Source organism: Ylistrum balloti, unplaced genomic scaffold, assembly GCF_031769215.1.
Source record: "Ylistrum balloti isolate Yb309-2 unplaced genomic scaffold, AGI_CSIRO_Ybal_v1 Utg370508, whole genome shotgun sequence".
NCBI classification, from domain to species: Eukaryota; Metazoa; Mollusca; class Bivalvia; order Pectinida; family Pectinidae; genus Ylistrum; species Ylistrum balloti.
This window is the reverse complement of record NW_026782328.1, coordinates 1,129,088-1,156,951: the sequence shown is the minus strand read 5'-3', so window position 1 is coordinate 1,156,951 and position 27,864 is coordinate 1,129,088. Positions and strand designations below refer to the sequence as shown.

Below are 27,864 nucleotides of genomic sequence, written 5' to 3'. Positions count from 1 at the left end.
AGATAAAAGAGGTATTATTTTTCCTTATCTTATTGATTTCATATTGACATGACTGAGAATTATATTTTTCCAAACGATAACTGTAATCCAACTATTGTTCGCGACTATTTCGTATTTTCACTCTCTTAAACAAGTTCGTGGCTTTTGAATTTTGATATTGATATTCGATCCTTATTCCGTAATTCTTCTTTTCAACTAGAAAAACAAGTTCTTGGCTTTTGAATTTTGATATTGACATTCGATCCTTATTCCGTAATTCTTCTTTTCAACTAGAAAAACAAGATCTTGGGTGATTTTTGGTATGATCATTCAGGTGAGTTGTTAACGTGCCTCATTAAAGAAAACATTTTTTCTTTGAATGCATACATTTGAGAACAGGCACAGCAAAAGAAAGGTATAAGATAATGGTGTAAATTTGCGTATTAACTGTGTCTAACTTTTAATTAATGCCGTTGTCAATATGCTTACTCTAAGTAAAACCTCGGACTGGAGACTAATGTAAGAATACATGTAAACCTGTAAGAACACCTATATATAAGAATGGTAATCCTAATCCTAGAAATCAAAGAACGTACCGGTTATCACTTGAGAAGAGTGAAAGCCTTTGACACCAGTTAAATGAACTTTTGTCTCATATTAAAACAATTCTGCATAAATGTTTATAAAGTTCCTTCTGCATCTCGTCATAAAAGATTAATTTAATACCAGTCAATACCAGTTTGCTGTAACTTGGGACACAAACGCAGTAGTTTCAATATGCTATTCCAAACCTTCAAGAACTTACAGAATCATGCAGCGCAAGCATACTATAATCATCTTTACAGAAATATCAAAGGAAAATTTCTTTAATTATTGTGCCCTTCTTGGATACAATTTTGTTGGGTAATCCTCATTTTATCGTAAACCTTATATGAAATATCGTTAGACAGGTGCAGTCCTTCACTAAGACTAGGAACGGATTTTTATTTTGATAGTAATAATCATTGTAGATATACAATGTATGAAACTTCCCATTATAGTAATAGTTTCAACGATTATATAAATGTATATATCAGGTGCCTCATCTCTTTACCGTTTACCGTCTTTGTTATTGTCAGAATTATCGAATTCCTCAAAATTATAAAACATTCATTTGAAACCTAACGTTGCATAGCATAGCTATTCTATCCATGGCGGCCGATACCAGTCGTTAAACTTGTGACATCAAAGCCGATAAGGTCCCATTCAGCGCGAATCATCCTTAGGCTGCTTAGTAATGGAAGGACAGGTGAAAATCATACACTTTACACGTCAATTATTTTGGTGCGGTTTTCAACCTATTTGATTTTTAATCACAAAAACAGCTCTATATTTATTTCTTTTTTCACTAAAGGTACACTTTAAAACTCTTGCGCCGGTACAATATAGTATCGTTACTGGAAATGATACCCCAACGTTAGAGCTTTACCGTGATCTATGGTGTTGATCCCAAAATTGATTCGCTACGTATTCTCTTCCGAAGCTAGTTTTCCCCCATTAGTGATTATGTTAAGAGCTGTCTGTAATCATTGCCATGAAATATGATCAAGATCTCAACCAAATCTTCAATTACCAAGATTTCATGAGCTCCGTTCGAAGTGTAACAAATATATTGATATTGGTCAATACCGATATCTACCATGACTGCAGTCAAACTGTTCCCCAGACACTTATTTGTGTTATGCATTTCCAGCAAAGACGTATCAGCTGTGTCGCAGTGCTTATTGTCTCTATACACTCGGCTTGAATTTTGTGACTCCTTGGTGAATAAACAAACACTGAGTTAATGTCACAGACGACTTCTTTCTATTTCATAACAATTTACGGCAGCCTTTGTCAAACACAGCTTTGAATCAGATGAACGTCTTCATCGAACCCCTGCAGAACGCCTGACACCCGTGATATTTCATGAGGAAACTTGGGAGAACTGTTTTATGGTTAAAGACACTAGTTTTGCTCTCTGGACTGGTGCTGCAGCTAATTTATCTGGATTTGCTACAGGTTCTCACTCACACGTACAAATATGCTCACAATTGTTTAGAAATCTCACAAATGCAGGAGAAAATGAATATTAAAGCACACCAAGTAACAAGCATTGTGTGTATTCTTCAACACAACCAATCGGAAAGGTTAAGAACTTCAAACCAATATATTGTGGTATATATACTTTTGCTTTTTGATATATATTTTATTTTTTTCCTGTAAAATTAAATACTTTTTTTCAAATCTATTCTCGTTTGTTGACTCATGGATTTTATTTCCTTCAGTGCTTTATTGTTAGAATTTATAACATATAGTTGCATAACGGCAGTTTAGATAATTGGTACAGGCTAAAAAAGTGGGACCATTCAACAGAGTTTCGAGAGATGTTGGATGATGGACTCTGTAGGGAGGTTGAAAAATGACATTATAATATAGGGCGACCAGTAAATTTTCATGATGTAAAATTGGAAGTTTTGCATGAGCACCGCTCTTTAGCATGTCTGTTGGTTCCGTTGTCACGTGTCTTGTTCCTCATCAGAACGTGATCCGTTGCGGGGAGATGCTTCAGCTACTATTTTTCAAAGGTCTCGTGAAATTAGGTTCTTTATTCATATGGGTTGGTTAATACAATGATACAATGATATATCTAATTTTCATTATGCGAGAGATTGAGGCATAATTTGGATTTTTTTTTCAAATTAAATATGATTTTCGAAACGAAACTAATACATTGTAATCATATTTTAAAAAACCGCTTATACGGCGAATATATTGTATTTTGTATGACAAGGTTTCTTTTTGGGCGAGAGTTAGAAAAGACAAGATTGAGAAATTTTCGTCTCTCTGTACCGAGTTAAAATGATTCTCGTATTGTAAGATACTAGAAATGTATTCTGTTTATCCCGAAACTCATAAACACTGATATTCACATCATAGGGACCATTGGTATATCCATCCGTAAAACTGAATGCTTCTTTCGGAAATGTAAAGGCGCAATTGGTAGACAGCTCTACTCTTTTTATGATCATAGAGAGTTCTCTCATTCATACCTGTATGTTGTATGGAAATATCACAAAAAATCACTTTATATCTGATAATCAACTGTTTATAGTTATAATACATTCATCAGCCAAACAAGGAATGCGTTATGTGTTTGTCAGTACACACATGAGTTAAGTGTTACAAATACTCAGGTGCATCATAAACTAAAACCATTTACATGGGAGTACCGTGTACATACTATCTATATAGACTACATGCATTTGCACCATACAACTTTAATATGCATGATGTAAATGAAATTTAAGTGAGATGTTTGCTCGGGTAACAGCGCAGTACGGAGGCAGAATATGTGACATTTTTCGCTACATAATGGATCTAAATATACCGGATATTCACAGTGAGCGGATAACACATTTGAATAACGTTTTTGCGTTATTTCAGAAATAATTAAAGATGGCCCGTACATTTTCATGTCCACAAGTCTGAATAATGTAAATCGGAGGCATCCAGGAATCATGGAATATCTGAACCGGATGTCATTATCGTGCTAGGATTCTTAGATAATCAACGTTAAACATATTTGTTTAAACATCCCCAAGAAACCCGTTGATTATACGACAGTATGATCGTCTTGGTATGTCGGCTTACTGGGAAAGCAACCGAGGTTCGCAAGAAAACGTTGTCTGAAGTTCCCTTGTTTCTCACAGAGGATGACCCTGTAATCGACTTTGTTTTCTGCTGGTTGCCAGTCTGGTGTTGGATTCGTCGACTGACGTAGTTTCTATAACGAAATGTCAGTAATCGTTATGTTTTATAAGACGGATTTATAAATCAATGTTGCGGTACATTTTAAACACTTTACATACATTTCTAATTCTTAGTAAACTAGAACTTGTAGTCGAGTTTAAGATTGCCGTTACCGTCTTTTGACGTCATTTAAGCATGAAACATAATGTATTGTTTACCTGTAAAGCTCTGACATTAATAACACATAAATAGTAATAGCGAAAAACAAAAAATAAGATATTATCTTACTTGAAACAGTGTTTCCCCTGGAGAGTCGAAGATGACTTTGATGCCTACAGCTATAAACGGTAATGCAGGTAGAATGGCGTATGTCCAGCCTGCTCCAGACACCCAGTCAGGGTATACATAGTCCCCATATGTCGGTGGTACATATGATACAAATCCAGCCATCATTACCACCTATATGTAAAAATTAACTTTTTATTATAGTAACATTTATTGTAATTGAATGACAACTTAATATACAAGATTTAAAATTTATATATTTATTCTCAAGTGGGACGTTTAAAAATGTATCCTTATCATATCTGATCTTGAAAATTGATTTAATTACAATAAACACATGGGCATTATAAGAAGTAAAATCAGTATAAATGACTATTTGGCGATCAATAGAAATTTTTAAGGGAAGTCAGTTACACGATACTCATTGCTGGTACCGATAGACTGATATAAAGTATTCGTTTGTCTTCATTCCTATTGAGCACATTCAAGTATACAGCATTGTTAAGGGTTATGCGGGGGAAACATAAAAGGACACAACAGTTATGTTCAGCAAAACCGTGCGAATTCCTATGTCAATGGAAACAAATAGCAGCTAATGTTAGACCGTGCTAAAACTTTTATTTTGTCCAAATAACTGTTGATTTTATGTGAAGTCCGTGCTGAAATCTTTCTTTTTAACCTAAAGAACAGTTGGGGCTATGTGAAGATCGGCCAAACAAATTGTATTTGGACCAAACAGCAGCTAATGTGAAGACCAGGTTTACCCATTTGTCAAGGTCTTTTGTAAAACATTACCCAAGATACCATAAGCTACTTAAAGTGTTTTGTTGCAGCTTTCAGAAAAAAAAATCATATGGCTTGTTTCGAAAACAAGATCGTCAAATCATCTGTTGGCCAATTGAAAGACATAATTGACCAACGCGTTTTTTAACAAAGGAAACTCAGAAATCAGGTTGTGCAATTATCATGAAGGTACACAAGCCTAAAAAAATTGCATACATATATTGGAAACATTACACCTCAAATGGAAATTATTTTAGTTGATAAAAAAAAACGCGTACAAATAAGACAAGAGGCGAGAGGGAACACCAACAAAATTTGATATATCCAGGTACTCTTCTTCCGATCATCAATTCCACGTCCGTAGAGAACCTCTCAGCACCTGGGAAGGAGATCATCGAGTAATGTCATATGTTTGTTTGATTTCTATTTTCATTTTTATTTCAACGAATTTAATTGTGTAAACAAAACAATGGACAACAGGCCTTGCCCTTAATAGTCCGCCTCCAGCTGAAGATACAAATAAACAATAAAAAATACATTAGGTAGAATGGCGTATGTCCAGCCTGCTCCAGACACCCAGTCAGGGTATACATAGTCCCCATATGTCGGTGGTACATATGATACAAATCCAGCCATCATTACCACCTATATGTAAAAATTAACTTTTTATTATAGTAACATTTATTGTAATTGAATGACAACTTAATATACAAGATTTAAAATTTATATATTTATTCTCAAGTGGGACGTTTAAAAATGTATCCTTATCATATTTGATCTTGAAAATTGATTTAATTACAATAAACACATGGGCATTATAAGAAGTAAAATCAGTATAAATGACTATTTGGCGATCAATAGAAATTTTTAAGGGAATACTCATTGCTGGTACCGATAGACTGATATAAAGTATTCGTTTGTCTTCATTCCTATTGAGCACATTCAAGTATACAGCATTGTTAAGGGTTATGCGGGGGAAACATAAAAGGACACAACAGTTATGTTCAGCAAAACCGTGCGAATTCATATGCCAATGGAAACAAATAGCAGCTAATGTTAGACCGTGCTAAAACTTTTATTTTGTCCAAATAACTGTTGATTTTATGTGAAGTCCGTGCTGAAATCTTTCTTTTTAACCTAAAGAACAGTTGGGGCTGTGTGAAGATCGGCCAAACAAATTGTATTTGGACCAAACAGCAGCTAATGTGAAGACCAGGTTTACCCATTTGTCAAGGTCTTTTGTAAAACATTACCCAAGATACCATAAGTGTTTTGTTGCAGCTTTCAGAAAAAAAAATCATATGGCTTGTTTCGAAAACAAGATCGTCAAATCATCTGTTGGCCAATTGAAAGACATAATTGACCAACGCGTTTTTTAACAAAGGAAACTCAGAAATCAGGTTGTGCAATTATCATGAAGGTACACAAGCCTAAAAAAATTGCATACATATATTGGAAACATTACACCTCAAATGGAAATGATTTTAGTTGATAAAAAAAAACGCGTACAAATAAGACAAGAGGCGAGAGGGAACACCAACAAAATTTGATATATCCAGGTACTCTTCTTCCGATCATCAATTCCACGTCCGTAGAGAACCTCTCAGCACCTGGGAAGGAGATCATCGAGTAGCGTTATATGTTTGTTTGATTTCTATTTTCATTTTTATTTCAACGAATTTAATTGTGTAAACAAAACCATGGACAACAAGCCTTGCCCTTAATAGTCCGCCTCCAGCTGAAGATACAAATAAACAATAAAAAATACAATTATTAACATACAAATTACAAAAAACAAAATTACTTGATTTATATCATACATTTTTGTACTGAAAGTTAAATTGCTCAATGATATTCATTGTACCATTCTAATCATCCAGGGGAGGTAAATCCGATATCAAAATCACCATAAAGAATATCAGTGTTACATAGCTAGAATCCAAAGATTCTACCGAGGATCAACATCTCTACGGTCCATACTACTGACATGGATCGTTTCTCCCGGGTCCTTATTGAATTTCAACCATGCAGCATTCATTCACATCATTCATCGATTATCTATAGATTAAAATTCTATCATTTGAATATTTTTAACATATTTGATAAATCGTTTTTGTTTTTTGTTTGTTTGTTCTTGTTTTTGGTTTTTTGTTTTTGTATTCGTGTTGCAGTTACAGTGAAATGAGTAATTACATATCGTTAACATATTACATAAGAATCATCCTATTGTCAAAATGAATTTTTATGAATATTTGCATTGAGGTTATCATCGAATTGCCAACTACCATGAAAACTCTAATGCAAGTGATATTCATACTAAATAGAGTTGATAGTATGGGTACACTAAGAAGGGATGACAGATATTCACAATTACATATCATTTTTCAACTGACGTATTATATAAATGTTCCTTTGCCTGATTTTTCTGAACATTTGGTTTTACAAATGTCTAGTTGACTCTGATGTATTGATTAATTCGAAACTTTTTCATTTGGGATAATGATGTAATGTTTGCAAGAAAGAAATCAGATTAATAAAATGTATTTAGCGTAAAAGGTTAATAACTATCAATATGATTTTCTGTTAGGTATAATGATTGATTAGAAATTCCATGTTTCCTGGGAGGATGTATTAAATCCGTAACACCATTAATAAAAGAACTTTCAACATCCCTTAAATAAGATGGGGAGTTTAATGTGTAATATTGAATGCTTTATTATTTTCTAATGCGATGTCTCCTCCGTAAACAGTTAAATACTCTTTCTGCGTATAAGTGTATAGATTTTAAAAATGTTTATCTTCATTATCAAAGTTATCCAAAAATACATTAATATGTTCCGGAGTTGGTCTTATACAAGATGTAAACATAGTAATAAAAGATTTTATATTTAATGAATTTCTCAAGTCTATTTTTCAATGTTGTTGATTCCTTATCACAGTTTTTAAGCACACGGGTTACCTACTTTCTATTTTGAGTTAAAGTGATGTTTCTAGAATTAGTTACATTTGTTCGTGATTCATTTTGAAAGGGAATATGCAAATAAAATGGGTCTTTTTCTAGTGCAAATAGGAATTTAAGTGTCAGATTCAAAGCTCACTTAAATCCCACAATAAATGGGGTTTGCTCTTACTTCTACTTTTTGCTGGCATGCTAGCGCAAATATAATCAAAATGGGTTTAGAAGATAAATTGATGGAAAACAGTCATTAAAACAAATCCCGTGAACTTGCAAATCGTTTCTGCAAACAAAACTTTTCAAGTTCGACTTTCACATCGTCTGTAACAAAAATGGAATATATGTATAAATCGTCTCCCAAAAACGAAAAACGTACCGTAAACCCAGGCTACCGTGATGCACTCTATTGATGTAAAGAACATCGGAGCAAAGGTATAGATATACCAGTCAGCCAGCTGGAAAAGGAACACGCCACCCTAAAAGAAAGTAGTATCTTAACATGATTCCTACTAAATTTCTTTTATCATTGCTTTACAACAAACGCCTGTCAGAACATATATATCACAAATAAATAAAATAAATAATATGACATGATATAAATGAACTGATAAAAACTGCTATAATTGATATTCGCTTATATGTTATTGCTACTCATAATATAATTTGTTTTAAAGAACGTGGATTTTCTGCTTTTACCTATTGGACATCACGAATCTTCATTCAGTTTATCTATCTGCGTAGTTGATACTGTAACTTATTATTTCCCGTATATTCTTATATATGTATATATTTCAGAAAACAAACGCAAACATACCTGTGTACAGAAAGGTAATGATAGTAGCACGCATATTGACGAGAGAGCTATTCTTGATATTGTTTGTCTCTTTTTCAAGAAAGGGAAGCAATCTTCAAAAAAGTCAAATTCAGCTTCAATAAGCCCAAACTGAAATATAATGAACAAGAAGGTTTATTGCCATGGCCCAATCTAAAACTGCTGAAAAGATGTGAAAAATGATCTTGGCTTTAAAAGAAAGAAGAAATAATAGAAAACACAAATGATAAATGAAGGCCATTTTGACTGGTGCCCTATTCATGCCTTAAACTAGGCATCTATGGGGACAAATCGTCTAGCCATGAATAATGTAAAGATTGTTAAGTCAGTGGGAGTGTGGGGTACGGGGTGGTTATTGTTTATGATCAGTTTTAGATAAAAGAAAAACGTAAAATTTGATAGATGAAAGCATTGCCCATTTCATGAATATCATAAAATATACCGCATTCTTTTTGGTTTAAACTTTTGTTAAGAACCTCCTACCTACCTCCCCATTTTCAGAGAAATAAAGAAAAAGAAAAAGAAACTACAATTTAACCAATATACTTGTTTTACCGGTACGCCATCACAACATATACATATAATGATCCTAATATTTTACCATACATCTTTTCACATGTACAGAATAGTAATAATATTATTGCTAACATCTTACCATAGTGTCCAATCCCAGCGTTACCATAGTTGTAAAAAACAATACTGCCCAGACGTTGGATACAGGCATCTGTGAAACAGCCATGGGGTAAGCCACAAAACCTAAGCCTGGACCTAATGACAGAAATGACAGAAGCAATCGTTGTTTTATTATTATTGATTCTAGATAAATATTGTATAAGGAATTATTGTCTTTTTAATATTTTACGTGTTTGACAATAGAATGTTACAAAAAATATTGATTCAATTTTGAAAAAGAAGTCGTTCTAAATCTTTATGTAAAGTGCAAGTAAATGGTATATTAGATAAGAAAAACTATCAAATATCTTAAAATATCTGAATGATTTAACTTCCAACACTTACCGGATTTTGAAACTTCTGTAATAGGCAGATTTGCCTGATGGGCCATAAAACCTAGCGCAGAGAATATAACAAACCCACCAAACACACTGGTAGCCTGGTTTGCTAATGTAAGAATGAAGGCATCCCTACAATAGAGCGCAAAAACCACGCTTAATATAAATAAGGAGTCAATCTCGGCATTTGAAATGTTTGTTATACAAGGAAAAAACATGTGGAAGTTGTATGAGAATCAGGTCATGGGTTTGTTATTAATACTGCAATCAACAGAAAACGCAACCATGAAAAAACAATTAATGCAGTTGAATTTTACCTTTGACTTTCCGACCGTGTGGTCATGGGTGTTTAAACTGTGGAAAATGGAAAACTAATACCGTGAAAAAGGTCCATTATCAATAACAAATCAAAAATATAATTTCATAACAATTTACCTGGTACTTCTGAATAAGATAATGTTACATGCAATTTTTACCTATCTCTCAGAAAGGTGAGAAATTAAAATGAGTCTTCTTTGATACATGTGGTCTAAATGTTTTAGCGATATGTCAATTGATCGGCTGTTATTAAAGTCTTATATCCTGTCACTCGTCACTATATGGCCTAAAACAAAAATAGAAAGATGTTTGGGAACATTTCATTCGACGACAACCGCCACGTAAACCGAGGTCAATGTCAAGTTCTCGAATGAGATCTGTGTTGAAACAATGGAACCAACAGGTTGACAAACGTAAGTTAGTTTAAAGGTACGTAACCTGCTAACAATATAATATACATGTGGTGTCATTTGTTGCTAAGTTGCATTTCATTGAGTGATAGAATTGCGACGACGGTGGTTTATGGATTTTCGAGGGTTTCATAACATTTGAATCATCGTCATCGACTGATTTTCTCGTTTTGCAGATAACACAAACGCTCTGACAAATATAGTGTAACTGTATCAAACCGTTAACTAAAGAAGAAGAAGAAAAAAAAGAATGCACGGATTATAAAACAGGACGGTTTATTTAATTTTGAAGTCTTTACCTCAGACAGTTATTGTAAAATTTGTTGTAACTTGAAAGTGTAATAAGCACGCCTCCTCCTAGGCCCAAGGAAAAGAAAACTTGGATACCAGCATCTAACCAGACCTATAAACACACAAATGAACTTTAGAAATATATAGTTATATAATGTATCAAACTGCATTGCACATATGTTTTCATTCATGTAGAGTTTGTCAGAGATATAATGGACCTTGAGTGTTGGAGATTAAATGGGGGTGATTAAAACTTCAAATGAATAGGTAAAATAAATTGAAGAAAATAAAAAGAAGACACGCTGTCATATTAGTTGAACAAGGGAAATACCAACATTTAAACATACCCACGACTCAAATTCAATAAAATTAGGCCTAAATATGAACAAAAGAAAGATTTACATAGAAACGTCTGAACAACTACGTGAGAATAAGATGAGGTGTTCCAGAAGAGTAAGTGTCTTCTGTTTCAGCCACGACGCCTGCGATGTAAACCTTGGTCAATAAAAATAAGTCACAATGTAAATAACTATGGAACGAACAGGTAAAATATCAAACATCAAACACGTCCAGCTTCATAATCTACAAAGAAACAGAACATTTCTCAATAAGGTCAATATGACGACCGTTGTTTTAATCAACCTGAATCTTTTGATACCAAACCCCGTGTCAGAACTTTGTCCATAAGTTGACGACTTCTTCCACGATGGTTATAATGACATAACGTCATATCAGTTCTTTGAATAAAAAAATCAATTACGACACGTAAGCACCATAGGATGAAGACTACAAACAAGAAATGGAAAATTCACAATAGGGAAATGGAAATCATCATGCCTACGGAAAGCTGTCAGTGTTGGTTTCGTTGTAGAAAAATATCGATAGAAACGACTGATGTAGAAGAATCGTTCGTGGTTTCCAATTTTGGTGGGTGTATTCTATGGACGTGGTCAATAAATATCTCACTATTTAAAAACAAGACGCCATCAATATATCTGAAAGTGAATTAAACGACTTTGTAAGGTGTTTGTGATCCGTTTTGATAAGTTCTTTAATAAATCCAGCCTGGTCTGAAAACAACACAAATCAGCCAATAAACAGGCACAGTTAGTTCCTATCGGTATGTCAATATCGCAAAACCAGACGAAGATACTGTTAACCTAATAGTCGATCATTTTTTATGCTTTCGTCAAACACATATTTCTTCTTTGATTAGAACGTAATTTTTCGAGAAACACGCATCAACATAACCATATATATCTGTACCGCCGTTCACCTTTCTTGGAAAAGAAAGTTTTCATAACAAGTAAACGAAGATGTTTCGTTAGTTGAGAGTTGGATAATGTGGTGTACAGAGTGAAAAAATCAAATGATTTTATAGAAGAAATGCTGACGGTGTTGAAGATTGGACAAACGTAATTAATTCCACTTCATCAGTATGTAGTATCACAATACGACTGCAACCCATGTTTGATAGCGCTAAGAATGGTAGTCGGTAGTTTTAACAACGTTTTTGGTTGATCATTAACCAGCAATAAAACGTTGTTAATATGAATTCTTTTGAAGTTTTGAAATCCAATATCAACAGGGAAGGGCCGCATTCTTATCATAAATATGCAATGATTGTGATACTGAGTCATGATTAGCCGGTACTTCTCCTTCGGGAAGAGTGCATAATATATATGTGGGGTTCTCTGCGTTATTAAGAAATATTTCTTTCTTATTGTTTACAGAAAATGTACGAATGTCTGCAGACAAGGATCGGTTGACTGAACGCCTTATCTGCAGGCAAAATAACATACCTGTCATAATGACGTGTGGATGTGGATTTAACATCGGGTTCAAGGAACGCTGACCCCGATTAGCTTCCAATTTAGATTTTAAGCTGCAAATTCTTTTAAGAATGATGGATCAAGCGGACTTTATTCACCCAGAAAATAAATCGAACGCAGTACGTTCTCGTTTCGCCCATTCTCTGGCATAGTTTTCAGGGGAATCAAGAAGTATCTTGAAATTTATTTTCCAATTAACTGACGGGGCTTCACGAAATTTTGGTCCTTTCATGAAAAGCTCTTGTAGCTTAACATTTCGAATAACGCTTAAATTACCAGTTACTATGTGTCCAGCTGAATCATCGTTATAAGAAGAGGTAGAACAAGAACAAGCTGATGGAGTAGTTCTTAGATCATCTACTTTTACTTGTTGCAGCGTTTATTTGAAGATGAGAAGTTTGGATTCAATGGGCTAGAAGTAATTGTAGGAAATTACAGGTGTATTTCTGCTTTGAAAGTATGGTAGAATGTTAGCTTTAGCAAACATTGGGTGTAAAATATTGCTAATGTTAATAACATCATCTCTCGTATTTGCAAATTCAATTTAAAGAAATTGTTGTTGGAGGACCATGCTATCAGTATGGGCATGTTTACAAAGCTTGATTAGTGCCATATCATCAATGATATTCCTGTTGTAAACAGCGTGCTAACTGATACATATCATCTACTTCTACCATGCTAACCATAGCGTACCTGGATATTTGTTAGAGAATTGAAGTCAGGTCTTATGAAAAACACAATTCCGTCAAACGAACCTGGTAACGTGAGAGAGTGAACGAGTAGGATGGTCAGAAGTAGATACGGAACTGTAGCTGTCACATACACAACCTGTAACATAAATATGTTGTAGTGAGGATTACACTATTTTGTTTCCACACAATACAAAATAGCTTTTCTAGTTTTTTTCAAAGGCATTAATAGCTATAAAGTATACATCTGCTACCTACAACTTCTTATGTCATTTATTGTTAAATCATAAAATGATACTGATCCCGACCACCGTTATATCAATATGTTACCTTTCCAGATGTCCGGATACCTTTACTGACACAGAGACATACCAGAGCCCAGGACACAGCCATGCATACTACTACGTTTCCGTTTATAGAGCCTATGTTATCCAGTCCTGATGATATGTCCAGTATTTTGTACCTGGAATACAGGCAGTTATATATTTATTTATCATTGATACTTTTACAATTTGTCATACAAATTTCAAACACTTATCATTATTACCGAAAAGAACACCATTGTCCTTTGAAAGTTTAACTTTGTCTTGTAAACAAAATAAACAAAAAGTATTATTGTTGTTACATGACTAGACTATATCACTACAAATCTTTCTGCTTTTTGTAATGAATCACACCTTGAAAACTTTTTGTCACATAGCATTAAGAATATGAAAGGTTAATGGACAAATAAAATATTAAAGATCTTGATGATCAGAACAAGGACATGTTTTATAACTTTAATGTGGCCATTTTCATCTAAAATATCAATTCTAATTCACTAGATTCCAGGTTTCAGTAGCATTGCGGTCCAATAAAATTACGTTCAAATACCAAATGAATTTTTTATTGTATGAGGTTTCCGTGTTCGTTCGTTTTTTTTAACTTACTGCCAAAATTCCTCTTCTGCGCTGTGACCGTACCTGGGGTGAATATTAGAGGTATTTATCGTGCTTGTAGCGCTTCCATTGTCATAAGGCAACAGATACTGGTTGGTAACGTTTATACTTAACATGTCATGATGTATGGCACTGATGTTACTTATGCTGTGAGAAGCATTAATAAATCGGAAGCCAGACTTGTTATTAGTGCTGTTTTTATGTATGTTGAAATCTTTTGTAAAATTTGTCGACACCATTTCCATTGTGCTGAAACAATAAGGAGTGTTCCATTCGTTGTCACACGTACTCCATGGCAACGGGTTGTAGAAACTATAGTACAGATAGTAGAGTGTCCAGGCAAACAACATGACATAATAGCATGTGAAAAATACCAATACCGTTTGAAACCCAATGCCAAGTCCTGAAACAGAGACGGAATACAAAAGTTAGGAAAGCATACGATGTCCGTATCCAGATACGAAATATTTGTTGGAAATGTTGAATTTCGGTATGAAGGCACCTTTGCAATTAAATTTCTTTTGGCTTCATGCAACAGGAACCAGGGGTTATTATGCAATATGGCACTTCTTTGATACAAGCCTTTATGATATTGGATATTTGTTTTCATAAATCCTTCGAATTTCGTTTCGTCTGACTTTGTATGCGAAGCTTATTATTATATCATCCGTTCCTCTTTACTATAACAAATTGGTTGTATATTTAACTATAAAAGTATGTCGGTAAGTTATTAGATAAGGATTGGCTTTCGGGTCTAAGATGACGTAAACCATATTAACATTACACAATATGGGATTTTCACATTGGTACAGAACAGGTTTCAAATGGATCAAAACATAATTTACCTAAGTGATTACGTTTTCTGATCATAGCACATATCTTCTGTTTTTTAAGCGATACTTATCAGATAACTGTATACTTATAACAACCTAAACATATGGCATACAAATGAAAATGATTAAAACTTCATAACCCATATCTGAAAACGACGAAAAGGTCTCCTCGTCAATAATATGAAGTAGACCAACCAAATCGTCGAAATAAAACATTTATCATTACATTAAGACAAACTTTAATTAAATCCATGGAACGAACGCAAACAGGAACTACCTATGGAATGATATGATGAACGTTAACGAACTGCAAGTGCCCTAATCCATTAATTTCTTTAGAAACATAATCATTACCTTGAACTACAGGACAGTAGCTCCAAACATCTTTGAAGGATCTTCCGGTGAACTGTCCAAGAGATAATTCCAGGAAATACAACGGGATTCCCATGAAGAATAGAGCAAAGATGTATGGTATCAGAAAGGCACCTGGAATATAATGTTTCTGGAGAGGTCAATTAAACATTTCTACATGTGTCAAAAGTCACAATGTATAATGTGCTTTATTCTTAAAATAAAAATGAAAGCCGATTATAGTAACCAGTATCACATGTTTTACCTGCATGAACACATATTTGCATTCAGAATATATATACCTAAGTACATAAGATTATCGCTGTTGACTTATAATTTCCAGTTGTATTAATATGTTATCTTTATGTCTTGTTTTTATAGGGTAGAAACAAACTATATAATGAAGTGGTAAAATTGATACAAGTATTGTTTTATACTGTGTTGGGTAAGACAGATTTTATGTTATCTTATTAAATCTTTTTGTGTAACTATAAGTATCGCTATTTTGGAATTTAACCGAAAATACTATGTTGATGACAATTAATGTACTAAGCAATAATCATCTTCAATGATTTTAATAGTTAATAAGTTTTTAGCTGTGTAATTATTTATCTATTTATATATCTTTATTCCTTTAACGTCTTAACTTGGCAGTGTGTAAGTTTATGACAAACTATGAACAATTTTAGACCGCGCAAAACAGTTCCTAGTCAAAGTCAAAATTACATGCAATGCATTTTTTATCATGGAAGATTTTGAATTATATTATTGATAGGCTGAATTAGATTTGTTGTGTTCCTTATTATTTGAAAAAAAAAGTTACAAAATGGTAAAAATCTTGCCTCCGCCATTTTTCATACACACGTAAGGAAACCTCCAAATATTTCCAAACCCTACAATCATTCCAAGAACTGAGAGCAGAAACTGCAGTTTACTGTTCCATTTTGTTCTGTTCGGAAAACTGCCATGGTGTTCTGCTGCAGTTAGTGATGTTTGATCCATGTCCGTGTCGTCGCAACACGCGGTTTCATCCACTTGATACAAGATATTGATTCTATGTGCTTTTATACCTTTCTCTCTTTATCTTGCGGGGAACAATATTACAAGCAAATGATCCTACATTTCCATATAAAATATCTTAATGACTTGTAATACAACACGTCGTTATTTGTCCTCTTAAAACGCGTGTTACAATAAAAATGTGACTTTTTCCTAATTATTGGCTTTAATATCGCGTAGTTTCGTATTCCATAAACTTATAATAAAATTACCATGATAATATTGAATATATTGATTTGTGTCTTTTATATGAGGTATGTCATTTTCATACGATATAATCCACCCCAGGAACATTCTACCAATTATATTTTGACAAAGATGGTGCCAAACTTAGATTTAAGGACTATAGCAATGATGACGAGTTCGTTCTAGAAGACCTAAAAATGAATGCAGCAGTTCCTATTTAATTTCTAGTTCAGTTATGCTGTATCTTTTCTTATCTTATTTGGTCTGATCTTATCTTACAGTATCTTATCTAAGAGATATGGCATTTAGCTTAAATTGAACAGAAAGTCATAACTAATGGTGACACGACACCCGTGTATCTGAAGTAATTGTATCTAAATCTGTTAAAACTACAGCACGTCCTCACGTTGGTGTGTTTGACATGAGCCCTCAGCTCGTCAAGGTCGGTGTCCGAGTCACAGACGATGTTAGAAATTTCTAATACCTTTGCAATATATACTGATAACGAAATTGTCTACATTTTAATTCGATATTTAAGATGGAATGCATAAGCTCTTAACAGTGCTGATCCGATTTGTTTTTTTCTGTTTTTTATGACGAGCGCAAACTTATACTTATATTTAGAAAAGGATTTACATTTTATCTGATCATACTTGTTTAGTTTCTACTATCGGAATGTTGCTAAATTTGTAGGATATATTATTTCAAGTTGGGGTACCTCCATATTTCAGTGCATATTGCTGAAAGAATGCACAATACACAAACAAGCAAATAGCATCATTTAAAGAAATTAAGATAAGGGAATAATGGAGTCAAACAATAAATTAATCTGCATCATATAGCCTCCTTGGACTCGTTATCAATGCTTAGACACTTATTATTAAATCCAAAATGATCGAAAGAAATGTCAAAATCTAGATGAGGATATGAACTTGGCCATTAGATGAGCAACTTTCGTCATTTTAGAGAAAAAAAATCATTTAAATGTGTGTTTTCTAACCCGTGCAACTATTTGAGTGAACTACAACGTGGCATCCAAGTTACGGCAGACCTCGAAGACTAATAGTTCACCAGCAATGTATATCACCTCGAATCTCTACGATTGCTTGATAACGAAAGGAAAAACACTATAATTATTGTTCCAACGGTACTACTATCATATAGACTGCCTGTTAATGATAAGGATACGGATCTCTCCCCTTTATATCTGGTTCAAAACTTCCCAGGAATTCATATTAACAAACGTTTTATTCCTGGCTCGTCCAGCTATTTAACCAGACAGTTGTCAAAACTACTAGCTACCATTATTGTGATACTTTTTACACAAGAAATGGAATAAATAGACTCAAAGAGCTTTCGACTTGTCTTCAACATTCTATTCTAGTAAACATTTTTTCTTTAAGAACATATGTTTTCGCCAGTCTGAACGTAACCTTACCCCATTCTTTACTGAAAAAAACACAGCCTCCGTTCTCTATTATGGGTACTTTCTTTTTCATGAAATGTGAACGGCGGTACAAATATATGGATGTAATCTATACTGAAGTGTATTTCGTGGAAACATGTCCAAATCAAACAAGAAATATACGGAGGACGAAATCAAACAATAGTGGGCAACTCTCTCTATCTCTCTCAAAAATTATTTACTCTCTTTGTCAAAAAGTATAAAAAAAAAAATCCATTATCTTTCGTATTTTTTTACGTTCAAATGTAAAGTACGTGGACCGCATCAAGTTATGCAATAGCACACCATCTGTCGACTGTTAATAATATGTATGCAGTTTATCAGTATTGTTCGTTTATTACCATCTAAGTCTCACTTCTCAATATTTGATGCCATTTCTGGCCCGTGTTATTAAAAGAAGCATGTCTACGTGTCTAACATGTGATTTGATAGCACAAGGAATGGTGATAAGAAGCTTTTATTAGGTTTGATAAAAAATATAGTAAAAGACATACGCATTATCATATAGAATAGAAAAAAATCACATCACAAAGTACCTGTAGATTTATAAAATGCAGACTTAAACTATCATGATTGATCAGTAGTTTATTATTTAGACCAAGACTTTGCCGAAATCCATTGGTTGTAAGATCTTGTTTATTTCATTGGCGTTGATTTTGGTATCGCTGAAAAATCCTATTTGGACGAAACAGTTTGATAATGCAGTTTTATTCTTTACTTATATTCTATCTAAATTCGTAGTGAAAGGTGCTTTTAACTTTTTCTTACTAATGTTGAACCGCATTATCCAAAAATTTAGTTTTTTTTAAACATATTAATTAATTGAAATTAATTAGGTTACATTTGCCTCTAACAGGTAAGTGTTTACCTAGGTGACCCAGAACATACATGTATGTCAGATAAGGTGAACCAAATGGATCTTGTACTGATATAGACCTTTAATCTTATGGAACTATCAAAACAAAATTGAATCATTTGTATCTGTTGGTGTATGAAACTACATCAGGGAAGATGTTCTGGTCTGATAGACACAGTCTAAATGACTGAACGCTTTAAAAGTTAATGATGATCAGATGTTATGCATCAAATGTATAATTGTTTAATGTAGTTATCATGTAATTGTATAATAATTTTCATTTATCCCTTCTCTATCCCATTGACTAGATCTGGCTATTGTCATAATTTTGAGAATCATTTAAATGTTTGTAATGCTATGATTTTTGTTTAAAAGACCATACTAATAAATAAGATAAAAATCGTGTATATATATATATATATATATATATATATATATGAAAATTGATTTAGAGTAATCACATTTTTCTTGATAAAGAAATTGAGTGTATGCAAATATGTTAAGTAATTGTTTTCAGAAAATAAGCCAAAGTGAAAAAAAAGTTTGTAGTTGTCATGCCCATGTATGTTATTAGAGCTAGATTCAACAGGTGCTTGAAATAGGAGTTAATCCATCTCATATCATCTATGCCAATCCGTGCAAACAAATCTCATATCGACCTACGCCAAACAGCACCATTTTGACCTGATGGCTTTTGAAAGTGAGGAAGAATTGATCAAGATCAAGATGTTGTATGGATCAGCGAAGTGAGTTTTTGTATAATTCCTTTGGTAATAATATAATAACAAATGTAGATAAGAAACATTGGATCACTGCTCTTTCACTTTGCCTTGTGTACTTTAGAATGCTACCTCTTCGACATAAACTGACCTAATTATACCAGTCCACGTGTACACAGTCTTAAATAATCAGGGAATAATAGAGTTTGAAAAAGGACATCCCTACTCAACTTATTCAATACAAGGCTATCAGCCAGCTGGTAATTTAGATGTTGAGTTGATTATGAATCGACCTTATTCACCTGATCTCACTCCATCAGACTTTCATATGTTTCAAAAAATGAAAAATGTCTTTTCTGGTACCCACTTTCTGTCCGAGGATGACGTCACAGAAAGAAATATACAGTTTGTTCAAGAATGGTTACTGAGTGAAAAACTATCCACTGGTAAGATTGGTAAAAATGGATAAAATCCTCATAAATCATTTTGAAATTCCAAATTCGTATAAATTTTAGATGATTTCTACAGTAACAATAGCTGAAAACAACAAATACATATAATTACAATTGTATGCGGCATGTCTTCAAAATATGAAATGCGGTAATTTATGAGCTTAATGAAAGGTTTTAAAATTAATTTTCCAAGAATGAAGTAGAATATTCTTGTTGCATTTTGAGAGACTAACAATTTTAGAAAAATTATATCGATTAACTACATAGTGTTATACATCGTTCGAATACATCCGATCGGATCTAATGTTAAATCAGCATTCCATCATTTAGGATTTATTAACTTTATGTTGAATTAAGTTTTGCATGTCCGTGTTATACACATTCATGGATTACAACATAAACTTTTGTCCATTACTACTGTATACTTCATTTATGCAATATAATGTCAATAGTTATCATTGTCTCAATTCATAGCCTTTCTTAATTGATCGACATTTTGCGACTGTTCAAATTCATTGTTATTGAGAAATCTGCAAATGTCACTTTAAATACTGCAATATATATTCTTGAACATTCTCTGTTTTGAGAGTGGGTTCTCCGAGTATATGTTTGCTGGATAAACCTATTCCCATGCCACTGAATTCTAACCAATTATGTAGTCTTGTTTTATACCGTCCATTTTATTGTACATTTGCGTACATAGAATGTAGAGATATTTCATTCCTGAGGTGAATACTAATTACGAAATTAGATTGTTATATCATTTAATTTATCTATATTAATTCTGATGGCCGATTACATTGATTTACTCGTTCCTAGTATGTTTTTTTCCGTAATATTCTCTTCACACACCCATTCTAATATATATATTCTAAAATACTAAATTAAGAGGAGAGGTGTGTTATGTAAATATGTGTGATTGGGTGTGTGTCGATGATACCAATGTGTCATGGAAGGCAACTGTAAATGAAACCTCTACATTTTGGAATCAACAATTATCATCTATATAGCCGCTTTATTTAGAGAGAAGAAAAATGTAAAACTATGTTTCTTTCAACACCATATCGGGAACTACAACGTATCAAACCAAACACTCTGAGAGCGTTTTATAGAGCATATTCATCTGACGAATCATCAGACAAATGATCTGTTGACTAAAACATTTTCTGTTGTGCTTGTAATCTGGTACTTACTATGTAACATTCCACGAAACATTCTTTTAAAATTGCGCTTTTTTAAAGTTCATTTTTCACATATATGAGATTAACCAATGTACATTGATAGGTCATTATTGTCGTTTTGAAAAGGAGCGTTAAGTCTACATTTCTAATAATACTTTAAGTCATTCAATGTATGTAAGGGTAATTTTAAGGGTTTTTTAAAAAAAAAAATTCTAATGAAGTTGTGCTACTGTTTCACATATTAATCTATTATACACGAATATCTATATTAGTCGACTAATGCTTACATCTTGATACCGATGCCAGTAACAAGGAAATATCTTTGGTAACTGGCATATTGATACTTGGAACTAATTTACAACATTGATTAGTGTATAAATGAAATCTACTATACGTGATAGGAAGTTGACCTTTGATCTTTTACAATTGCATTGCCAAAGTATCGATACTGTGATACCTGACCTTAACATTGATATATATTAGAACATTAGGATTGATATGCCCCCTCCCGTTAGAATTTTGTAGTCGTGAAGTTCTGATTCATTTTATCAAACAAAAATAATGACTGTCATTATTACGGGGGCTGAATTCTAGCGGAAAATTGTAAGGTATATTTACATTTAATTGCACTTTTAAATCGGGAAGAAAGCCTTTATATATATATATATATATTTCAAAACACTTACTCTAATTCTCACTTTTTTCTGTTGTTGGCCTCACACATAGAGCTACAGGCAAAATATATTTAGGAAGCCAATTCGGCTGGCAGTTCATGCTGTGCGACACTAATATTGACTCAATACGCTGTCAACTACAACTCCGATTGTTTTTGTACTTGGACACTATTACTGTTGTGACACAGATAAGGCTCACATCTATGAGGGTCTCCGATAGACGTTTGAACCAAAGTTACATATAATATATACGACATTACTTGAAAAACATTTGTAGTAATTGTATATAATTCTATATAATTATTTTGTAAGTATGATGTATAATTGAGGCTGCAATTTGATATACTCGTACTATAACATTTGACAACTTTAAAGTTTAAAAAGAGTTGGAAAATATTGTGACATTTTACAATTTTGATTCATTTAGAGAGAGATCATTAGCAGGATGAAATTAATACTGTTAAGGTGACCATATGAGGGCTGGTTATAAAAAGTAACAAGAGTTCCGTAAGTCGATACGTGGTACGACGTCATGGGTAGAATGAGCATTTCCCACCAAGCAAGGGGAGGAAAATGATACTTATTATATGATCATAACACAAGGGTTTTTCAATCAATTGTGAAATGGTGGAGAAACTTGAGGAAACCACTGGGCATCAATGGCGGTAATAATCAGAGAAGATCTGTGAATAAGACTGAAGTTATTGATCCATCAATAATACAAAGGCCGTTACTCAATAAATGACAGGCGAATAATTTCAGTTATCAAACATGCCCGATCCATGATGATAATGAACCTCCCTATGAAGTTTTAAGTGTATATGTTGGAACTATTCATTACTTAAAACTTACACTGTTTTGGAAACATTCAAAGGGCTATAATTCCAAGAACTACGGTCAAAATTTACGGTGATCTAACTTGTCTGAACAATCATGGTATGGAACCATTCTATGGAGTTTGAAGTTGATCCGTTGATAACTACTTGCGACGTTGAGCAGACACCGTTTAGGTAATTGAACAAGGGGTCATAACTCTATAAATTTCTGTCAGAAAATTACACATAACAAAGAGGTCCAAGCTGTTATGGTAAATAACATCTTTTATAACGTCTTATTATTGTACAGTGTTCTCCATCAAATACATGATATCTTGATGTTCCTTTTCAATATAATATCATTGATGTGTAAGACGAAGATCGATTCCATGCTCTTTCATGTATTTGTCGTAAAGTGCATCAAACCTCTCGCTCTGTGCAACGGTGAAATAGATCTTCCAATTACCTACACATCCTGTAAAAAAGAGTCCGCCAATAAACAAAGCTGGGTGATGGATTTTAGATCGCAACCTCATATGTCATTACAACTGATAATTGTTTTTGGTACTGGAGCTATAGTTATTTTGCACAAAAAATAATAATGCATAATATGAATGAAAGAAAACCATGTGTATTCTCTATGTCTACAGAACTAACACAAGCATACACAATATTGTATAAACACTATAAATATATTCCTAATAAGGATTTAAATTACATAATTTAACATAAAAATGCTTGCGTTGAATCCGTCTATACAAAGATCAACGTTCCCTCTTCGAAAACATCGTTATATCATGGTAACGGGGTTTTCTTTAAAACATCTACTTATGATGTATGTCTACAGAACTGAAACTATCATACACACCATTGTGACTTATAAAATAGGTTTCAAATGTTACCTTTCCTGTAAATCGGTAGCCTTCCATCCTTTCTGTTATCTTTCCATATCTCAGTTTTTCCTGCGTCTGTTTCGTGTTCCTTTCGCATTTGTTCAAATTGAACTGCTTTTTCTACATCACGTGTAAATGATTCTGATCGTTCAAGCTGAAGGAAGTCTACTAACTTAAGTATAGTGCCATATGTATTCTGAAAAATAAGATTACGAGACGTTGTATACAAATAACATTAACAATGTGGTATTCCGCATGTAATATAATTAAAACCTGCTAGTGGGTAGGCAATTATCAAGTATTAAGAATACCCCTTTAGTTGCTGCTGAAAATATCTCCGCAAACTTTTCAATGGAAGACAGCATAATACAAATGCTAACAACTGTGGGATTGTGGTGAAGCATACCAAGTCAAGGGATCTCAATAATCTGTTATATAGGAGGAATTCTGACTAAATGTTATGACCACATCAACAATGAATTGGAGAGATTGTCAGAACCTTTCGACATAAATGAAAAATTGGATGAACTCTTTGCATGATATGCATTTTCGTTCTTCGAGGGTTCATTAGTGGTTGAAACATATGTGGCGCTTAAAGAAAATCGAAATTAATCAAAATAGTTTTAAAAACAACTGGGAGGTTAATATCTAATTGAAAGAAGATCATGATTTTCATCAGTAAATTATTTCAAAAGAGTTTATGTGAATATTCTGAACCATGCCACAATTCATGAATTAAAACATGACAGGTAGGTTACGAAAAACCTGTGAGACTAGAACTTCTTCAACATATGAAACTTGTATTATTGATTTTACATGGCTAGCAAGATCATTTCGGTAAACTTACTTGATGATAATTAAGTGATAAAAGGTGACCATATGACAAACCTGTTTGATTTCTTCGTATTGTAGAGAAAGAATTTTAAGGTCTTTATTCAAGTGTTTGGCATTCTCCCAACCTCTGGCGTATGAAAACCAATTTCCTCCAAACATTGCAACTAGAATGATTGAAAAAGGAAACGTTCTTTTTGCTTATTTGATTTCTGTTGTAATGAAGATTAAAGCAGGTAAACAGTGCTACAGAATGATCGTATCAACTGTAGTTATCACAGGGTTACTTCAAGTAAAATATAACGACTGCCAAGTGTTTAAAAAAACTGTAATCAATATAACAGTCATGTGTCAAACGATACACAGTCATGCCATACTTAAACCTAAGCGAAACTTGCTTACTTGCATTTTCGACCAAGACAAAAAGTCATATTCGGAGGGAATTTTTTTTTAAAATAAGGCGGGTTTTCCACTCAATAGCCCACAAAAATAACCCATGTCCTACTTGATAATTACATAATTATAATATATCATTATGTGTTTTTGGATTATTGGACATGATACATACTAAATTTAAATCGCATTTAATCATCACAACAACAGGTGTTTGATAAATGTTTTCATTTCTGTGATATCACGATAGAAAAGTATTTACTGTTAATTATATTATGTACCGAGGTCTTATTTTAAATCAATGTACTATATATCTAATACCATGGAATATTTTCGCCCTTAAATACATTCTCTATAAATACTCTCTTTCTGTACTACAAAGTCTTAGCAATAGAAATATCGAAAATATTTTCATTCGGTATACATTAATACTATATCATGAACTTGCCTTGAACTTTCGCATTGCTTTTTGCTGGGTTCCTGGACACATGGGAATACCAGGCAATGAAAAAGTAGATTGTACCGCAAAAAAAGCTTGATCGCTACCATCTGTTGTTTTTAAACTTCATTTACCATTTATCAAACAATTTTTAAAAGCTCAGTGGCAGAAGTCGTGGAATCAATATACTATTGATGAATTGCACTCCATAAAATCTGTCATCGGTGAATGTTCTCAATGCTAAAGAAAATGTTAATTTAGGAAACTGTTCATCCTACCATACTGGACTAAGTGATTTTGTCATGGTATCATACATACGCCACTCTTAAAACAAGTTCCAAAAATGGAAATTTTCCATGACAACTTCTTTTGTGGCAACGATAAATTTCAAAGCAGTATCTGGAGTTAAAAAAATACAGCTGTCATAAAATACCACCCATCTTTTCAATGCTATTTTATCATGGCAAATATCCAAATTGCTTCAAAAAGTAATATAAAATCTAGTATGTATTTTAACCTATTACCTATTGCCTTGAATATAAGAGGAACAAATCATTTTGATTACAAAGATATCGTTATGATTTCATTATCTTCAATATGCCCCGTTTACATGTACTTTTCCGTGGATGTATTTACATGTATGTACATAAATTCCAGAATGTATATTTCTTTAACTTACATAACGCAAAATTATACATAAGGCTCAAATAAATGCGAAAAAAATATATTTACATTCATTTGACAGACAGAAATCCAAAAATCCATTGAAATCGCCTTCATACATCGATTTTTTATCTCCTTTGCAAAATTCATAGTGAGACGTTATCGTGTCCTTCGGGTTTCGAAGAACATGCACAATTTTCACTTGACCCAGTCTTGCCATTTTTGGAATTAATGGGTAGGTAAGGTGAGTGTGGATCGTCCGAGGTGATTCAATCTTTTCCAGATCGCTGGGTGAATGGAACTCTAACATGTATGGCGTCCCTCTGTATTGTAGGTTTTTCGATCGCAACATCTGTATAATGTTGTACACCCAGTGGGTTCCTGGAGCAAAAACATATACACACGATACGAATCCCCTGATGGTTCCAAAATGAATTTAATTTAATAAGGAAGATGGTTAAGTGTATGAAACCTGACCTAAATCCATCAACTAATGAAGCTGTTAGAGTGCTGACAAGGATTTAAAAAAAAATAGCAACGATGACTGGACCTTAACAACCCTGAAACTCGATTTCGTTACTTAACCCTGCATCCAGGAAACTCAAATTTGCCTTTAATGCTGTCAACAATCTTCTGAAAATAAATAGTAATTGTGATCTTAACTTGAACCCTACAACTCAGAAATTGCACGCTGACAAGAATTTCCTAAAATTATTTACAGCGATCTTTGACCTAACCACAGAAATCTGAAAAATTCCAACTTGTCCTAGGTGTAGTGGTCCTTTATCAGCTACAATTAACAGTTTGATAAAATAATAACGCCGATAGTGTTTTATCAACTTCACAGTTAGCAGCAGAATTACACAACCAGCTAATAAATAGTAAAATCTTTAAGGTAAAATATAAAAAATATATCTACGAGTGTCTATAAACGTCTTCAGCAAATGATGTTTTATCAGAAAAATCTTAGAAATAAAGGTGTATATTTTTCGTTTTATGCACATTTTACAGAATCACAGAATTAATTTACCTGATTTTGGGTAAGTACACAATAGCACATCATCAGACCGGAGGACTAAAGAAGATACTTCTTCAAGATGGTCTGCAATATTGCCTGGAATATCTGGTATGAATTTCAAACCTTTGTAAAGCTTGAAACGAAATCTGTTTCCACGAGCGTCTATCGTTTCTTTCACATCCATTGTGAATTCCTTCAAACGAAATATAGATATTGCGTGAGTTCTGGGTCGATATGTATATAGGGCTTATGCATCCTCGTGTATATCATTGAGGCATCAAAAAAAAAAATTATAAATGCATATATCGATTAGGGCGAGTTTCACATTCACGGCATAGAAACATATTGTAATTTGAAACACTAATCAATATTAAATTGTTTATGTTTTGGTATTTTGATACATACATACGAGGATATACAAATATCAATATAAAACGACGGTATAAATATCCAACCGAAATGTAGGTATCATTGACTTTATCACGTTATGGACATTTTATCATCCCAAGTCATACACCAAACATATAAATATTTCATGATACTAAAGTATCTTAATATGGCACAAGGAAATATTGCCCAAGGACATCATTTTGGCAATAAGTTTAACATTCTTTTTCAGCCTGCATCTCTCGAAAACATGTTTTGCGAGTTTATCGGTCAGCTGTTCAAAGGTTGTATCGATACCAGGATATTCTGAACAGACCATCAAATAACAAGACAAAATATAAATACTAAAAGTCGAGTGGAGGTATACATTTTGCTATGTAGAAACAGAAAACTCACCATAGAGAAATATGAATCATTATGCTTTCTTTGTAGAGAAAGGTCGGCGTAAGTGATGTTTAAAGAAGAGTCATGTTTTTTTTATTTCAAGTTCTAATTATCTTGCAGACCTGTTTTGATAAGTCAGTTAGGAGAGCAATATAGTGTGGTCATATGTGT

At 33.2% G+C, this 27,864-nt stretch overlaps 1 protein-coding gene across 1 annotated transcript; it reads right to left on the bottom strand.

Moving 5' to 3' along the window:
- Window positions 1-3,382: 3,382 nt before the first annotated feature.
- LOC132555613 (sodium- and chloride-dependent GABA transporter 1-like) lies at window positions 3,383-16,280 on the bottom strand. Its single transcript, XM_060219960.1, has 13 exons — window positions 16,121-16,280; window positions 15,282-15,413; window positions 14,086-14,497; window positions 13,487-13,628; window positions 13,161-13,295; window positions 10,644-10,747; window positions 9,624-9,748; window positions 9,262-9,374; window positions 8,589-8,717; window positions 8,151-8,250; window positions 6,328-6,428; window positions 4,039-4,209; window positions 3,383-3,784 (listed from the first exon to the last, which is right to left on the bottom strand). Exons 1-13 carry the CDS (start codon window positions 16,278-16,280, stop codon window positions 3,614-3,616), a joined length of 1,995 nt encoding a protein of 664 aa, XP_060075943.1. The 3' UTR covers window positions 3,383-3,613.
- Between the last annotated feature and the right edge of the window lie 11,584 nt (window positions 16,281-27,864).